General features: G+C 41.6%; 2 protein-coding genes across 2 annotated transcripts; both read right to left on the bottom strand.

Moving 5' to 3' along the window:
* Nucleotides 1-2238: 2238 nt before the first annotated feature.
* Nucleotides 2239-3851, bottom strand: LOC116261932 (E3 ubiquitin-protein ligase ATL31-like). Its single transcript, XM_031640884.2, has one exon. The coding sequence runs from the start codon at nt 3658-3660 to the stop codon at nt 2464-2466; it is 1197 nt and encodes a 398-aa protein (XP_031496744.1). The 5' UTR covers nt 3661-3851; the 3' UTR covers nt 2239-2463.
* A 6876-nt stretch (nt 3852-10727) lies between these two features.
* On the bottom strand, nt 10728-11468 carry LOC116262662 (protein MIZU-KUSSEI 1-like). Its single transcript, XM_050080166.1, has one exon. It carries the CDS (start codon nt 11466-11468, stop codon nt 10728-10730), a length of 741 nt encoding a protein of 246 aa, XP_049936123.1.
* Nucleotides 11469-18509: the final 7041 nt, after the last annotated feature.

Raw genomic sequence — 18509 nt, 5'->3', positions numbered from 1 at the left:
TTTCTGTTGTCTTAAATGGATAAAATGGCATCAGATTCTTTGTGGCACAGTCGCGTTCTTCCAATTTGCAAACGAATATGTGTACTATACAATTATATATTCCTAAAATTTGTATTCGAGTTAGAATTGCTGCCGAAACTGAACGGCATTCTTGTGACTTGAAAATGATTTCGCCATTTTAGAAACTCAAATTATCCTACATAAGGAATCTAGATCTTTTTTTATTGAAGGTCTTGGTAAAAGTGTGGGTCAGAAGAGTGCTGAATAACCATGTATTTTTACATCTGCTCATTTATAAAGTATGTCGATTTAGATTTTATATTTGATTGAACAACTGAAAAAAATAAGCATGAAAAAATTTTGATGTCCGATTTAAAAATTAGATTGGATTCAGATTTAAGAAATGACATTTGATCGGGCCTGGAACAGATTTGGATTTAAGTAAATATTTGATTCGACTCATATTCAGATTTGGATAGAGTGTGCAGCTGTGCAGGCTGGTTGGGGGATACCCGATACCATACCCCATGTCGCCGGCTTAACTTTAGTGATCCCTATGCACCTCAGCCAAGGGTGGGGAGCTCTCCGTCTTCTCACTCAACCCCATTAATGGGATGCGACACTGAACATTTGAATACCTGTAGTGCTGATTAGTGAACCAACCTAAATCATCAAATGATCTTAAAAACTAATAAAAAACGATTTTGCTACATATTTGCATAAACATAAGTTTTAGGCAGATGTTAGTTGGGTACCTCCTTCGATATATTTTCACATACACATTCAAAAACTGTCTAAATCATGTTGGGGCACGTCAAAGTTAACCCAGCAATATCCAATCAATTCAAAGTGTTTTCCTAGCTGCTGCTTTCTATTCAAGGAAAAAGGATGAAACCTTGTTGCCACTTTGACAAAGAGTCGAAGCTTTCATTTAACTCATAAGGTACAATACCAACTTTCAGTGCGTCGGGATGCTATCCTCACTACAGTTCGGCTATAGAATCAATGACTTTTGTTTCCAACACAGAAAGTTCACGCCATTGACAAGACTGATCGCCTACCAGCTTCCACCCGAGACTGTTCCACCAACCTTTGAGTATGTTGATTATCTGACCCTACACAGGTGTGTGCGTCGTTGTTCGTTAATACAATATTAGATTACATGACTAAAACAAATTAATGGGTTTATTTTAGTCGAACTTATGGGCGAAATTCAAGCCAAAGTCGAAGTAACGGATCAGACTCGTTAGGCCAGCCAAGTCCACATCGATTTGAATGTTGGTACTCCGCACAACATCTCTTAATAAGTTCGCTTGCAGCTTGAAGGTTCTTTTCACCGCCACGCACTAACTCTACCTTGCAAGCCTAAGCAATGGCTACTTAATCTAAATTGACAGCTTAACAGAACCTTGAATTGTTCATCTGTCATTTTCCCCCGCTCCTCTTACTGTTTAATGTATTCCTCTTTTCATTTATAGAAGTCCATATCTTCTCTCTTTCCTCACCCTCTCAACCACATGCTTCATCCCAACAAGCATTTTTCCTATATTTGTCTTTTAAGATCAACCATTTGGTTAGATGCCAACGGAGAGGTAGAATCTTGAGTTGTTGAACTTTTTCTTCTTGTTTCGAGTTGAAGATCTCAAATTCAACCACCATAGCAGGCGGACCGAGATGGTGTTGGTGTATGGATGGGTCATTTTTATGGCACGTAAAAGAAAATGATATACACATGTACAATTTTGAATTTTTAGCAACCAAAGGTCTTTATCACCTAGAAGCGAGGAGAACTCTGCACCACCAAATCTCATAACACGACGAGTCATGCCATCCTTTTTCCTAGTGATGTTGGAAAATCAATCCACGAACTCAGGCCCCACTCACCTGCTTGGATAGTTAGAAGGGAAAGCGTGACCAACAAGAAGGCGGAGAAATGAATGGCCGTGCCTCGTCAGTCAACTTGAGTTTCAGTCCCCTGCTTTTCTATGCAACAGGCATTCTCCGCAAACCCGTAGGCCTGGTCGGACTGGAGATTAGGCGGCCGGAAGTGATCGGATGACCGGACTAGCACTTCCGGCGGGTGCCGGCTTCTATTCATAAGGATAGGAGAGAAGGGGCAAGCCTCATAAGAGAAAGTAGTAAATTGTGGCGGCTGTTGGCGACGCTTCGCCGTCTTTGTTTAAAGCAAAGGTTGGTATGGTTTATTTAGAGAGGAAAGAAGTTTCGAAACGGCGCTCATAAAAGAACAAAAAGCAGACGCTATATTTGACCCTCAATGGTCGAGGTCTAGTTCTGTACAAAATCTCCACCACTCCCCAAATACCCAAGTGTGTAGATTTACAACTCCGATCGAGAAAGCAGAATTTTTGAAAAATAATAATCGTAACATCTTCCTTTTTTTCCTGAAGAAACAAAAGAATTGGCCGGCCGGAGGAAAAAAAAAAACAAAAAAAGACGGGCATCTCACGCCTGAAATTGCACCGATGTGGTGGCCGACCCCGAGGACCGGCCGGCAGCATCAGCCCTGGAACCTGTACGATCGAATGGCGGCAATGATGTCGGCTTCGACGTCGATGAGGAGTCTGCAACGGCGGCTCCTCGATGAGAGCGGCTGGAGGACGATCTGTGGATGAACGGCGGGGTGATTGAGAAAGTCCACCTCTCTGACCTCGTCGACTCGTCCCATCCTCGGCGGATCCCCCGGCCACTCCGGCTGCTCGCGTCCCCTACTCGCCGCCCGCTGCGGCTTCTCCCTCCGAAGACCGTGCAGCTCGCCGCCCGGTTCAGCTGCCCGGAGATTATCTCCCTCCGGACGTTCTCCGGCAGCCTGAGGGTGAATCTCTCGTATGATTCAGGCGGGTGGAGAGAGTGCCCGGTGGAATGCGACCGCGGGAACAGCATCGACGGTTTGGTTCCGTTCTTTGTCGAAGCGTTCTCCGGCAGGAACCGCAAGCTTTTCGCCTTCGGAAGGGCCACACCCGCGCTGGGCACCACATTGGAATTGGGTTCCACGTCCAACGCCCCAGCAGCTACATGGTTAAGCATCCCAGACCGGCCGGCGTCTTCTTGTCGATCGCCTTCGGGGTCATTGGCCTCGCCTGGAATGTCAACCAGCACGGATTCCGCGACAGCGGTGCCAGAATCTTCCCTGAGGTTGGCGCGGCAGACTGGGCAGGTGACGTGTGAGGAAAGCCATTCATCTATGCACTCCGGGTGAAAGGCGTGGCTGCACTGTGGCAAAAGGCGGAGCTTGTCGTCGTCTTGGAACTCGGAGAGGCAGACCGCGCACTCGAGCGAGCTCTTTCCGATCTTGAGGCCCTTAACGGCTGAGTAGGTGAAAGTGGGAAACGATTCGATCACGTTGGAGTCGAGGCCACGGTGGACGCTGCGGGAGAGCATGAGGCGGGCGTGGAAGGGCAGGTCGCTCCGAGACTCGTTCTGGCACTGGCGCATGTAGATGACGATGAACCCGAGAAAGAAGAACGCGCATATCAGCACCATAATGACCACGACCATCTTCGGGTGAAATGACTGGGTTGAGCTCAAGGGGTCGTCGGGCGGAGGGGAAGAAAACCACCACGGCGCATTAGAATTTTGGCCGGAGACGGCGCCCGGTAGAACAAAGAGCAGCAGCAGCAGTGGAATTGACATGTCCGTCATCTTTTCTCAGTCTTCAAGCCTTCCCAGAGAGAGAGAGAGAGAGACCAGACTCGAAGCAACGCGCTTCTGGTCTACATATAAGGCCGTCTACCGAATCGGCGTTCTAGCGGCTGAATTTTGACCTTATTTTGTTCAGTTTTCACTCTTTGAAAATTCCATACAGGGAGTGAACCACAAGCTTCCATGGGGCCACTGAAGCTAGATATCTGATATCCGTCATCGCGTCAGTCGCCGGCTCGTTTGATAATGTTTCAAGAATTTTCTTCTTTAAAGCCCCAGTCCTTTTCGTGTACCTATCAAAAAGTCATGTACAATACATGTACAAGGAAAAGCTGTTATATAATCCAATTTGAATTCAAGCTCGAATTTAGAGCCTAGTTTTCAAAACCAAGTTAGATCTAACAAACATAAGCTCTTTTTTTTTTTTTATATATAGTGAGGTTCAATTTATATGGGTAGAACTTAGATCTGAATTGTTTGTATCTTGAACTGGTAATTGGAAGTATTTGATCCATTTAGGCCCTAACTCTGACCGGAAATCTAATTGTTGAAATTTAGAACAAAAATGAAAAAAAAATAAAGGATGATTGCGTATGCATGCATAAATTTAAAGTCCCCTAGGTCAAAATTGCTAATATAAGCTGTCGCTCCTGCTTTGCTAGTGCTACGCCCCATTTAGTGGCGAAAATGTCACAGAAATCGAAGTCTCCAAAGTTAATGTTGACCCTTATTCTTGGGTTAAACTGCAGAATCACAGCTACGAACAATGCGTCCCGCTGCCTTCGCGTTACTGAAAAGACGAAACGGCCTTCAGGAACCCGCGCAAAATGATGGTAAAATTTGTGAATAAATAAATAAATAAATACATAATAAAATGGCTATCGGACAAATAAAATAATCTGCACAGGTTAACCAAACCAATAAAAGATAAAGAAAATAATCAAAATAAGACCCCACCTTGCCTGATTTCTCTCTCTCGTGTTTGAATACCATGTCTAAACGGAATCCGAGACCTCCAAATTGCAGGTTGGTGAGTCCAACTTCCCAGTAGTAGCAGGTGAAAGGAGCTGTTATCGATCCATGGCAACTTCATCGTCAACTTTTACTCCTCGGCAAAAAAAAATATATATTATTGGTCTCCCAATGCTTCAACTAAATGATAAACTTTCATGAAACTAGAAGAAGGTGGGGATCGGCCCTATTTTATTGAATCTCGGTTCTTCAATCCCAAATATGAATTTTGTAGCTCGAATACTTTTGCTGCAAATTCTGATGGATCATTAGGCTAATTCGAGATTCGCTTCGTGTTGTATACACCTCAGTCGGGTGGACCTCTTAAAAGTTCCAAACGTGAAAGGTGTTATTCCTCTTTAGAAGTTACAGAGCATTCTCGTGATATTCGCTTTTCTGGAATATAGAAGAAGCAGCCGACTTTGACCAAGCATTACAGTAGAGCCAAGATAAGGAGTCCACCCAAGTTGCCCGACTCTTTGATTCTTTTCTCTTGGCAATCAAGGATGACTTGCCGTTGTTCAAAACCTGACCTGCAACACGAGAGAACACTTCAAAATTAAATTTATACGTTTTAGTTGCCAAAGTAAGTCAAAAGAATCAAAATTGCAGCTTAGGGATGCGACTGTGCCTGATTCCATCAGGCTTTCTGTAAGTGATCAGAGATCGATTTGATACTCGGTCCATTAAATAGTGTAACCTATCTCAATTGCCATTAACATTGGCCAACTCGACCGGCTTCCCGGCGACTAACTCGATTGTGCTCATTGCATGTTCAGGTGGATTGCGGGAGCCGTTTTTACTGTTTCATAAATCTGTCTTAAAAATTGATGTTTCAAACAGTTTACTTTAATCAGACGATCAGTATCTCAATTAAGTTTACATCGAACCCATTGATCTAATTTATAGATCATGGACAACTTATCCGGAGACGACTGTGGCATCATTTTGAGGGGAAAAGGAAAACAATCAGCTGTGGATAAATATGAAGAAAATCAAGAACTCTGTTGATCAGAGGTTGGAAGATGGAACACGTGTATCAGTTGGCTGCGACCTGTGGGATGAAACGATTTGAAAGTTTGAGCTATGTTTTCTTTTGCATCTAGAAGAAATTAAATCTCCGAATTAAGTTTACGCGTGCAGAGTCAATATCCCGTCGCTTTCAAATTCGAAAGTATTTCTTCTGGAATCCAGTACGTGGCTAATAGATGACAGATAGGAAGGAAGGTTCCCTTGGTCTTCATCGGGGGGCAGGCGGTGGCCGGTGGCGCCCTCCTTACATGATTTTAATTGAAACTTCACAGGACCTTAAAGTTTTAATTAAATTGTGAAACGCTCTTGAGTTCATTGTTGTTCCTGGAACAGAGACAGTATTTACGTAAACAAACACAGCAGTCAACAAAACCTCTCTCTCTCTCTCTCTCTCTCTCGCTCTCTCTGAAAATGTCTGCCGATCTTTCTTTTCTGCAACAAAAAACTGGATCAATGCACAGCCATCAACGAAGAGCATATTGGTCTACGAAGATTTCCACAGCATTTCTTGTGCTTATCAGAAGCGCAAGACTGGTGCAGTCCACGTCGTGTATCGGCAGCCCCTTGTTGACCCATTTTCCTTTTCTCTTTTCTTTTACTTTAAATTAAGCTAATTAAAGGATATCTTATTTTCAAAATGTGAGAAAATTTTGTTTCCCAGTGACTTTTAAAAGTGTAGGATGTTTTAGGAAAGATGACAATCCTTCATCGTTGAAAGTTTGAAACTTATTCCGTATAAATATTTCTTGGATGAATTTTTGTTCTGTTTGAACGCCAGAATGACTCTACGTTGGCAGCATATATATATATATACCAACTATGTCCCCCAAGTAGATTTGGATGGTTCCTAGCACACCGTCTGATGATGTGATTTGTGAATCCCCCATTTAGACTTGGATGGTGAAACCTCTAACCTTTCCTTTCCTAGCACACCGTCTAATGATGTGATTTGTGGATCTTCCCATTTAGATTTGGATGGTGAAACCTCTAACAATTCCTTTCCTAGCACACCGTTTGATGTAATATATATATATATATATATATATATATATATATATATATATATGTGTGTGTGTGTGTGTGTGGAGAGAGAGAGAGAGAGAGAGAGATTGATCGTTTTTATCTTTTTCTTTTCTCAATTATCTATCATGTAAAAATCAACAGTCAATATGATCACTTCACTAAATTAAACAACAAAATGGGGGAAATAAACTAATATGTTGGACAAGAAAGTTAGTTCATCTAAAGAAGCTTCAATTGTCTAGAGGTAACGAATATGGACTTGTTAGATAAGCTTTCCGCGGATTGAAATATATCATGTACTTCTGAAATATCTATATATTAAACTTATCTTGTGGTATAAGGTAGTGAAAATTGGTTCTGAAATTTCATATCTCAGTAAAAATTTTAGAGAGTAGATTTTAGACAGCATAAAATTCTGAAGGTTAGAACTTCCCCACTTGAGTTGGATGAGGAAGGCTTGATTTCAAGAACAAATTCGGAGGTTCCCTTTTCGTAATAGTTATCTAACTGTTTATCTTAAGCTTCTCTAATGGCTTGACAGATGTGAATTGACACTGTAAAGACTCTTCATCGAAGAAGATCACAGGTTTCAAACAATTAGCAGCAACTCAACCCTCTCTCTCTCTCTCTCGTGCTCTCCAGATATTCTTGACAGAGCTATTGAAGAGAAAAATATGTTAAAGAGTGGCTAGGGAATCGTCAACATTAGTGTGAGAAGCTCTAACTTTCCTCTCATGTGTGCTTAATTTCCTATAGCGCAGAAACGAAGAATTCATCTGTCTTCAGAAACCAGAATCTGTGTAGAAAACCTATGCCGAATTCTTATTTACGTGATTAATCGTATCCTATTAATGTACTATCAAGCTGTCGTATTCATTTTGATTGCATTGAGATTATCAAGCGGCAGGAAAACAAATGGAAATCTGAGAGGGCTTGGTGCGCCTTATCTTTTCAATTGAAATGAATGGTCTTGTCATTGCAAAAGAAGCACTCTAATAAAATTTTACGTTAAAAAATATTTTTACATATACAAGTGTGCGTGCCACTAAAGAATCACATTTTCTGGGGGTTAGTTGGAGGAGTATTTCAAAATAACAAGTTGATCTGGTTGTGATCCAATGGCTGAACCGAACAATTATTTATATTTCACAAATTTTAATCGACATGGATTTTCCCAAAATTTTATTTATGAAAAACCTGGAAGTGCATTTTTTAATAATAATTTAATTCTTTGGAATGTACAGAGATAAAAGCATGTATACATAAAAAGGTCTTAAACATAAAGAGTTTTTGAGTTTTGAATCTTTTGATCAGTCATGGGCATGCATCAAAGTCGTGTCAAACTATAAACAAAAACAGAAGAGCTAACATCTTAATTTTTGAATGTAAACTGCGCTTCTCACTTCTTGAATGCAACCCTATAGTACACATACTCAAATTGACAAGAAGCTAGTACAAGGCACACACCTAGTAAGGATAGACTGCCGATGCACTGGTGCAATCATCAATTTAGATCCGTTTAGTTGGATCCATGAAAAATAAGATCCAAAAGGGTATTAACCAAATTTGGACAGTGCTTTGCAATGTTCTGACCGAACCCAAGTCCAAGATCTTACGATCTGGCGTATATGACACACTTTCATTTCATGTAAGTGCCGGATGGATCTTCTGCCTCTCACATCCAGATTTGGTCTTTCAAATTTCAGATCCAAGCAGAAAAATCTGAGCCTGGATTTACTGGTTAAAGGAGATCTGGGTAGGTGTATATGGCAAGCCCAGATTCGAGTCTCCCTTGAAACAACTCACAGTAAGAAAACTGTACATGAAGATCGAGATAATGAGGCAGAGACGAAGAACAAGGTATCTGCAGTAAAAACTTTAAGAAAAAGAGGAGGACGAGAAATCAAGCAAGATCTAAAGTTGGAGGGCGAGAGGAGGACAGGAGAAAGGGGGGCCCAAATGGTTCTCGGCCCACCCGTGGCCATAGCTGTTAGTACAACCAAACGTGAGCTGACACCGGAAAAGGTGGACCAGGTGACGGAAGGTTCACGGCGGTGGGGGTCAAGCCTGTGGCCTTGGTCCCAAAAAAGTGATGTGGGCGCAGAGCCAGGAGGGGACAGCTTTCGTTCGAAAGGTCGCGTCGTGCCGGGCGGAGAGGGCGAGGAGCGCTCGTCGTCTGCCGGGCTCGGCCGCGCTTTTGGGGCGTCGGAAGTGACCTGACCTTGACGGCATCATGTGGGCTAACTTTGTTTCGAGCGATGGCGGACGGCCCGGGAAGAGGTGGGTGGCTGCCCAATATTCCACTTCTTATCAGCTGGTTTTGGCTGCATTGGCATGTGACCACACACGGACATGTAAATTAATCTGATATATGTTCAGTCACCGGCCGTTTGAATGGATTTGATTTTCGGTTTGGATTTTACTCAAATCATCTGTCAAAGAAAGCTGGATTTGATTATTAGTTTTGTTCGCATATGGCGTGCAGTTAATCCTGTAACCTATAGTGGCATCTGAATCGGATTTGGTAAAGATATGACTCGATTGCATACAAATGTTGGCCTGTTCGCTCTCTATGCTTGTGTTGCTGTAACTTGCAAGAATTTGATCCAATTTCTTTCTTAATTGGTGGTTTTTCTCTGCATCAAATCTTGTCATCAGCCATTTTTTCAAGTTTATGTTTTCTTTCTGAAGTTTTGTCAAATTAATAATCCTCTAGCTTCCATTAAAATGGAAAATCTTTTGCCGGTTTGTAAACTATGAAATTGGTTGTCATAAATTTGTAACCTGTGACCAAGATGATAAATTTGCCTTTAGTTTAAGAAATAGCACAGATCTGATTAATTATGTAAGCTAAACGGCAATATAAATCACTACTTGCTTTCAAAACAACTGATTGGGGTTCGTGTTGGAGAACTTACAATCTCACTTGTATCCTTAATGTGTAGGGAAGCTGTAAGGATTAATAATCCAAACTGTTATAAATGAGAATTTATGGGGTTTTATAATTCTCGAATCCAGAACTTTTTAATTTGGCACATAAACTTCGAGTCGTATGTCTAAAATATTTATCCTTACAAGAATTTTTCGTTAGGTTAAGATTGCAACCATGCTGACAGTCTTATTAACAAATAAATTTATAGATAAGTAGAACTGACAAGCTTACAAGACTTTCTCTTCTCCTTTGATACAAGACTTTTGTGACGCCTTGTCACTACATTTTTGTTATGAATTTCCATTTTGTAGGCTCTCTCTATCTCTTTGTATATGATTATCATGGCCAGATCTTTATTTTTGAGGAGTTTTACAGAAGTAATAGTTGTGAATTCGGAAAAAATTCCATGCCCACTTAAACCTACTACCCTTTTGGATATGTTTAGACCAATTTATATAAGCCAAAGTATTTCGATTGTTCATTTTAATGATTTCATAGAATCTCATCTAAACATCCACCTAAGAAGCATAATTGCTACATCAATCACCAATTCATTTTCTTTTGTAGAAGTTGCTACCGAAGCCATATGTTTAGATTAACCAAACAAGCGAGCTTATCCTCCACAAGTTGAATGCTGAATAACAAGAACGTGGTGAACAAAAGAGAAAAACAGACAACCAGTTGCCAATAGTAATTAAATTAGATCTAGACAACTAGAATCTTGACAATTTGTGAGACGATGGAATTTGAGGAGGAAAATTGAAGATGTTAGAAGTAGTTATGTTACTTATCATTTTTTTAATTAAAAAATTTCATGGTCACCTACATTTTGTAGATCCGCATCTCTTTGGGCCATGTTGCTAGCCGAAGCTTTTCTTAGTTCTTGGTGCTAAACTTGCTGTTTATACATGATTTGCAGCAAAGAGGGGAAAGCTCAAAATTATTTTTAATCAAGATAAGAATATCTACACAGGATTTAACGCATATAAAGAAGAAAAAAGGATCGGGAGGGCCGGTATTTCCATCAGGTCAATGGTTAAACTACAAGAAAAAAATTCATGAGGGCTGGTCATGCTTTCGTCTTCCTCGATCGCCTGAAGAAGATGCTGAGCTCCTGACCGACATTCCCATCAGGGTTGATCAGATGGAACGACTCAGAATCGCCCGAACCCGACACCCTCTTGAAATTGGCTCGGAAGTACATGAGCTCGTCCGCACAGCCCTCCTCGCCGCCGTTTTCCGGCGCCGTCTTCCTACCAACAATTCCGGCGCCGACAAACACCGAACGCATGACCTTGAAGAAGCCGAGATCGGCTTTGGTGGGGTTCCTCCTGATGGCCAACCCCACCTTCTTCCCGTTGAAATACATTGTCCAGACCGGCACGGAGAATAGCGACCCGTTCTTCTGCGCGTCGACGTTACACTCGAGGGAGATACGGAGCAGACCGGTCATCATCTCCCTCGCCAGCACTCGAGTCGGCACGGCCAGGTCCAGCAGCAGCGCGGGAGTGGTGGCCTTGGAGTTGTGCTGTATGCAGAAGCTCACCCTCCCCTTTCTGCGGCCGAATATGGTGCCGGTGATTGTGCCTTCGGTCCTGCCGGAGGCGCCGACGCTCGGCTGCCGGACGTAGATGTCTTCCGCTTCCTCGTGCTCGACGTAGCTGCAGCCGCAACAGGGAATGAGGAGCTCCAGCAGTGATCTGAACAGCCTCCAGCATTTCATCTGCTTCTGGCAGTCGACGGCGGCCGCGTCGCTCATAAACTGGACGGCGCCGCGGCCGCCGCCAACTTCATGGTGAATAATTGGCATGTCTGTAATGGTGGGATGCACCTCAGGATGAAGCCGATGATGGAGTTTAAGGTGGTGGTGGGGGTGGGGAAATGGCGTTGAGGATTGATAGTCAGGGAGGGAAGGAGGGGTTGGGCGCAGTTAAATAAGGAGGGGACTCTGAGGGATTGGGTCGATTCAGCTTGAGAAGCGATAAAAGAGCTTTGAGAGGCTGCCGGCCACAAGGGGTTCACTGGTTCAGAGAGAAGGAAAGGGAGTGATGTTAAAAGGACTGCAGCAATAAAGAAGACTGTGGACAAAAGCAGGAAAATGGAATGATAAGGATTGGCAGCTGGAATGTCTGGTCTCGTTGTTGTTCACCTTTTTCCTCTCTCTCTGTCTCTGCAAGGCGCTTTCCTTTTGTTTTGCTTGCTTCCTGATATTTCTTTTCTCCTTTTTCTTTCCTGTTCCACTTCCCTGTTCCTCCTTAACCATTAAATTCCAGACAATCGACTCTGCCGAGAAATGGAAAACATGGTTATTTTTTAGTTACGTGCTAAACTGAGCTACCTGAATTATGGAAGACAAAAGGAGCTGAAAATTTTGGAGGGCACCTGCAAGTGGGTGTTTCATATCTTTCTTCTTTTCTGAAAAAAAAAAAGATCTTCAAAGGAAACAATAAGTAAAAAAAGGTTTTTAGGATATGTGTAAGATAGAACAAAATTGATCTGTGGGATCTGCAATGGAGGAAAACTTTGCTACAGTTGAGAAAAGAAAGAAGAGGCCGGAAAGTCTTCCTATGAAAGTGAAGATTCGAAGGGGATCACGTGCTTGAACAAAGCACCTGAAGGATTATTAACCTGAATATGATTAATTTATGTACAATTATTTTTCAGTACGAGAAAGGGATTGAAGTGTGGATCTGCCAAGTTCATTTAACACCGCCATATTCTTTGGTACTGAAGCCTTTGTTGGGGCATCAAAGGGAGAGTGGGCATGTCTCTGAATGATTTCTTTTTCTCTTTGGCAATATATGAAAACAAAGGGGCTTGGCCAACCCACCACGTTCATGAACTCTAATGTTCACCGGATCGACCTAAAACTTAAAGCTATCAGTTCAGATGTTCTTGAATAATATTATATTTCGTTGCAAAGAGAAGCTGACAGTACAACTTACATATGCTTGTGAAGGAAATATATATACCGCGGCTCCCTTGTTCTGGTAAACTTTTCCACTCCAATTATTTTTGAGAAAAAGACACGGGAGTCGAACGTTCACCAATTTCTACGGGGCCCAATAATCAATTCACGGTGCTTTTATGGGGAGGAAAAGTACTTCAAGTACTGGGTTAGAGTACTGGATCCGGTCCCCGTTAAAAGTGGATCCACATTCTAGAGAGTGGGAGTTCATGAAAACATTGTGTTCTTGGAATACGTATTCTTTCAACACGTTTCAAGAATAACACTTTTTATGACAAAGAAATATCATTTGGTTATAAATGTTGTTTGTGAATTTAACTATCATTGACATTAGTCGTAATCACAAGATGTTTCCTGATATATATATATATAAGTGTTCCAAAATCAACGGAATGTACTTTTTATCTAGCTTAAGGAGGCCGGATACCCAATTATGGGGTACTATTACTGCTTTATCGATTCTTTGTCATAAAAATATTATCAAGTTCTGATTTTCAGTTGCATTGAAATTTCAGTAAAGACCAATATTGATTTGCATTGTTCTCAGAAAAAAGAGAGGAAAAGGCCAGTTCGCAGTTAAATTTTCTGACTCCAACACTTCCACTAGTAGTAAAAAACCCAGGAACTTGTGTGCTTGCGCCCTTTAAATTGATCAAACAGTTAATCATTTCAAGTATTGCTTGTCTTCATCAAATCGGATCAGATGATCAGAGGCGCGCGTCTGAACATGATGAAGATGCTTCGCGTCTATAATTCTTCTTCCGTCACACAATCATGCCCACGTCAAGAAAAGTTGATGCATGCATGGCATGGCGGCAGATGGCGATTCATCAGCTACAAATACGGCAGATATTATCAGCGACGCACAGCCATGTGGCTCAAAGTTTTCATGCATGAAATAATGCAGAGCTCTTGAAAGCTTTAGAGAAGGGCTTCTTTCATGCACGTGCACCCATGAGGCTCGAGCCCACTTTTGCATGGCCGCTCACGCCCGTAGCCTTTGGCCCAGTCCCGTTTGTGCCGACAACAGTCCGTGAGAGCAGCAAATTCAATGTTCGTTACTGATGATATTCATTTCCGGCGGATGGAAATTTTGTTCGGGTGAAAAAATTATCTCGCTACTTATTTTTCGAGAGTGAGTTGCATGTGATGTGCCGTTGCACAAAAAACTTATGTATGCCTTAAGAGGTGATGAGACATTTTACTGATTTTTTTTTTTTGTATGAACAAAAAGTTTTCTTTTATTAGTGTGAACTAAGAGAGTATTTTCATGATTAACTATAATGATGCACAACCAGTATAGCACTTATAGCACATATAACCAAGTTCATCATTTTTCCAGTTCCATTGCCTTTTATCTCAAGACAGTAAATCTATTTGTGACGCTTTCATGGCGATAGTGATTCCATTTATTTTCTGTCATGCCTCTTTAGCTGCTTAGCGTTGTAACCTGTTAATGTAAAACATCGTCACCTAAATGACCAGAGTGTATTTCCAAGGGAAAGGTTGCTGGGTGATGGATTCCCAACTCTTTATTGCCTACTAAAGTGTATTTGATTCCTTATGTACCAATAGTAATCATACTTAGATATCACTTCAAGGAAACCACACTTACGAGCAAAAACACTTCTGCTTCAATGGCATTGACCATCAAGCAGGGGCGGAGGGAGGGGGCCGCCTAGGCCGTGACCCCATCCCAACTAACTGAAAAATAAAATTTACATTATAAAAATTGAAAATTTTTAGTTGGGTAATATATTTTTTAGATTTAGGTTTAGTTTGGCCCTACTCGAATAAGTTCGTTGGACTGTTTGATTCTTTCCTAAAAAAATCATCGCTTCGCTCCTGCCATCAAGGTTAGTAGCTTCGGTTTTCTTGTTAAGTGGTAAGATGAAATACTCTTTCTGCTTATTGATAATACTCCACAAAAATTGTTCGAACAATTAATCTCTTGAATAGTTTCATTTACTTTTAGTACTAAAGCCAACTGACTTTTTGGTTAGCAAAATTTTCACCATCGATTTCAATCACGAAAGGACTATTGTTGAGGATCGAGACATTCTTAGGCACAAAATAAGAGCGAAAAGAGAAAAAGGGTTCAATGAAATCTTAAAAAGTTAGAAACGCATTGTTGAGGATCCAGACATGCCAACAAACAACAGACCACGCGCAGCGTTTGGACGGCATAAGGTCCACCCAACAAAGGGAAGCTGGCAAAAACGACTTCTAACGTAGACTTTCTTATCGCAGCCAAAAGTGTCCACGTTTAAATTTTTGTTGCATGTGCTAATATATATATATATATATATATATATATATATATATATATATATATATATATATATATATATATATATATAGAGAGAGAGAGAGAGAGAGAGAGAGAGAGAGAGGAGCTTTACATGATGAGAATTATACATATCATTGATTTTAAGAAGATTGGATGGTAAAGTTAAGTTGAAAGAAATGTGAAAGCCAAACTGCAGTTTGACATGAATACCCTTCGAAAAAGGGTGGAGATCTGAATTGTGGAACTCATTTGTTTCCTGCATTGAGGGGTATTTAGGTCTCTTCAAAAATACAATTTCATCTATATTTTTTCAACTAAATTTTTTACACCCAGTCTCATTAAAACCGACTACCTAGAGGATTCTCATCCAAACTGGCATATAGATCTTATATATATAGGACTATTAAATTCCTCCGACTATATGTCCATCCAGATGTCCCCCACGTAGCCCATCCAACAATATCTGACAGCCGGTTCATATGTATATACATTGTACAGTATATTGTACACACACAAATCTGGGTATCGTGAGAGTCGTAGACATCCATTGTTGAAATATTAAAACTCCAAAAGTAAAAAGTAAGCACATAAGAACCACCCTACAAGCTTTGTTGGCGTCAGCTTGTATAAGAAAATCATGCTCTCAAAAGTTGGACATGCGACCTACTCCCTCGGATTCTTACCCACTTTTCTAGACCACTAAAATCTTATAAATGATAAATCAAGAACATTTTATTTGATGATGAGAAACAAAGTGAATAAAAAATTAGCTGGCGATAGACAGACGCCGGGAGCTAAAGTCACAACCTAACCGAGCCGGCCGGCGATTCCCGATCTTCTCAATGATTTTGAATCCCTTTCTCGCCCTCCCATAAAAGCAAGACACGCGCGCATTCATCACAAAACCTGTGGGCAATGATGGCATGTTGCCGTGGTCCAAACCCAGTGCGTTCCCTCCGACGGCCATCTCCGACTTGATTTTCTCAATCAAACACGGGTCCAAGCTGCTTCAGATCTTATTTTCACGTCCTCTCGCCGCTGAGTTTGATTAATTTTTTGCAAGACTTCAACGCGACCGGACGTCCGACCGGATAAGCCGGACGAATGACGTCCGGACCATCGTTGGGTGGCTTCAAGCTTGTCTTCTACCAAGTGGAGGTGGGCGAAGAGAAGGGGTGAGAGTACCATCAGTTTGGACAGAGAAGGAGATTCATGAGTAATCATATCGCTGTCGAATCTTTTAACAGAGGGGAAAAAGAGAAAAGAGGTCAGAGTTGCCTCAAACAAGGCCATGTGATGCACTGGAGAGCATGTCTTCCGACGGTCGGACGACTTCCGTTTATGACAAAACTAGTCGGAAAGGAAGAATCTGAAATATCGGCCTCTCTCGTCCCTTTCAACTACACACACATATGTACATCGAGCGGACGAGAACGAGAACAGAAGAGAGAATGGAAGCGACTGTTAGACTCCATCATCTTCAGGTCGGTAACCTGTACTCCTGAATGCAGCCAATTACTGCGTGCTCTTTAATCTTTATGAATAGCATAAAGGTCCCTCTTACAGTCATAGTTAAGTGGTGTCATCTCCACCTGCATAATTGAATCATGATAGCACTAAATGATAATAATAACAATCCAACTTCAAAAAAGAATAGCAACATTCTGCCCCGATTTTATCATTTTCTAAGACTCTTTAATAATGTCACTTCTAAGTAATAGTGTCGATAATAATGCTGAAGCGCCATAGACTGCTTTGGCCCTTTACAAGGAACATATTGATGATCAGCGAGCAGCCCTTTTTGCTTTATGCGTCACCTATATGGAAGACGAAGCTCATTTCTCCACTAATTTTTTTGGGCTTATCACAAAGAGGAGAAAGACATGGGAAAACCCATTTCCGTTTCCCGGAGTACGGTACTAGAATGAGAGATTAACATCTTATTAAATTCATTTCGTTTTCATAATTAATTCTTCACTTATATTCATTGTCTGCATTTTATGTTACATGAATGTTGTCTTTTATCCCTTAGCAGCTGCCACTCTTTTGTGTGTTGCTATGACAAGTGCAACACTCAAACATAAAAGCAAGTTAAAACCTTAGAAGTATAACAATATGCCCATGAGAGTTTCATGCTAAAAATAGTTTCCCTTAAGTAAACAGTAGAATAACATTGATGTTGTTTTCATTGTGTCGTTTGAATATTCATATCAAGTAAGTAAAACAACGGAAAACCCAAAAGATGCCTATAAATGAAGATTCAATCCGATGGTCCGTCAAACTGAAGTTTATCAGCCGGCCAAAAAAGGCCCCACTATAAGGTGGACAAGTTTATCATCAAAGTATCTGACAAAGACTGCAGATATTTTCCAAGAATGTCTTGGAGGTACATATAGTTCTTTGATGAAACTAATTACTGCACCAAACAGAGTAGCTCGTAGACAGCCAGTCATTGATTTGAATTCCTTTGTGCTAATGGGGTGGAACCAGTGTACTAATTGGCATACACTAACCGCTCTTCCTGAGACACCAATCCAGTCTTGGATCCCAACAAGAAGAAGAACATTTTGTAAAGCCGGGAGAAGGGGGCTTTGTCTCTCATTCAGTATCAATTTTCAATAAAAACAACTTGCTAACACCGAAACCAGAAATGGCGACGATGAAGAGACCGGATGACAGGAAGTGGGGCTGTAGACATGCGCTTGGATCACAAGGAAAATGCCACCACATTTACACACATATATGCATATTTTATACACATATATGTCACATATTCACATCGCCATGAACTGCAACTTGACTGGGGATGTCTCCTCAACTTGGGCGGCGCCATGGACCACATTGTGGTCACCAGAGGGCTCAACACTTTACAGTATCGTTCACTGCATCCATTGCAAGAGTAAATATAATAGTTTCATGGATTTAATCCGAGATTACTCCTTACAGTTAACCTACTAAGCAGACTCTGATGACCATTTCTTGCATCAAAAACCTGCATTTCAAGGGGATTAGAACATTAAGATTAAAGAAAAGAAGGAATGTAAAATATGATCATGATCCGTCTCTCTCTGTCTCTGTTTTCGCTTGGGTGGGTTGGGGTGGACAAGCCAAAGCTGTGGACAGTGGAGAAGGACAGAAGAGGTCGGCCATTAGCGAGAGAAATCAGGGGGCAACGTATTGTACGAAGGACCGCACGCATCGGCATAGGTGAGCTGCATCGACTGGTCAATTTTGATGGGTGGCCTTTTTCAGCACCCTGTACCACCACTGCACCCTCCAACCGGGGGCAACAACAATCAACTTGACACCTCTCTCTCTCTCTCCCCCTCCTGTTCCCTCTTCTTTTTCCGCCTTGCTTCCATTTGGACAGTGGACTCAAGCTGTTCCTGCTCACATCAAAGTCTGCATCTTCTCAAAACCATTGGTGATCGGATTCTGTCCGCAGAACAGAACACCTCTGTGTGAAGGAGACCCGAAAAGAGTTGAATGGTGTGGAAGTGGTACTTGCTTTAGCGATCTATATCGACCGATGGGCTGCCCTGACAAACCTAAGCAGAAAGCGAAAGCGCATTCACAGCATGTCTCGTTTGATT

This window comes from Nymphaea colorata, chromosome 10, assembly GCF_008831285.2.
Source record: "Nymphaea colorata isolate Beijing-Zhang1983 chromosome 10, ASM883128v2, whole genome shotgun sequence".
Lineage (NCBI taxonomy): Eukaryota > Viridiplantae > Streptophyta > Magnoliopsida > Nymphaeales > Nymphaeaceae > Nymphaea > Nymphaea colorata.
Note: the sequence above shows the minus strand (reverse complement) of the source record. Positions and strands in the feature narration are given on the sequence as shown.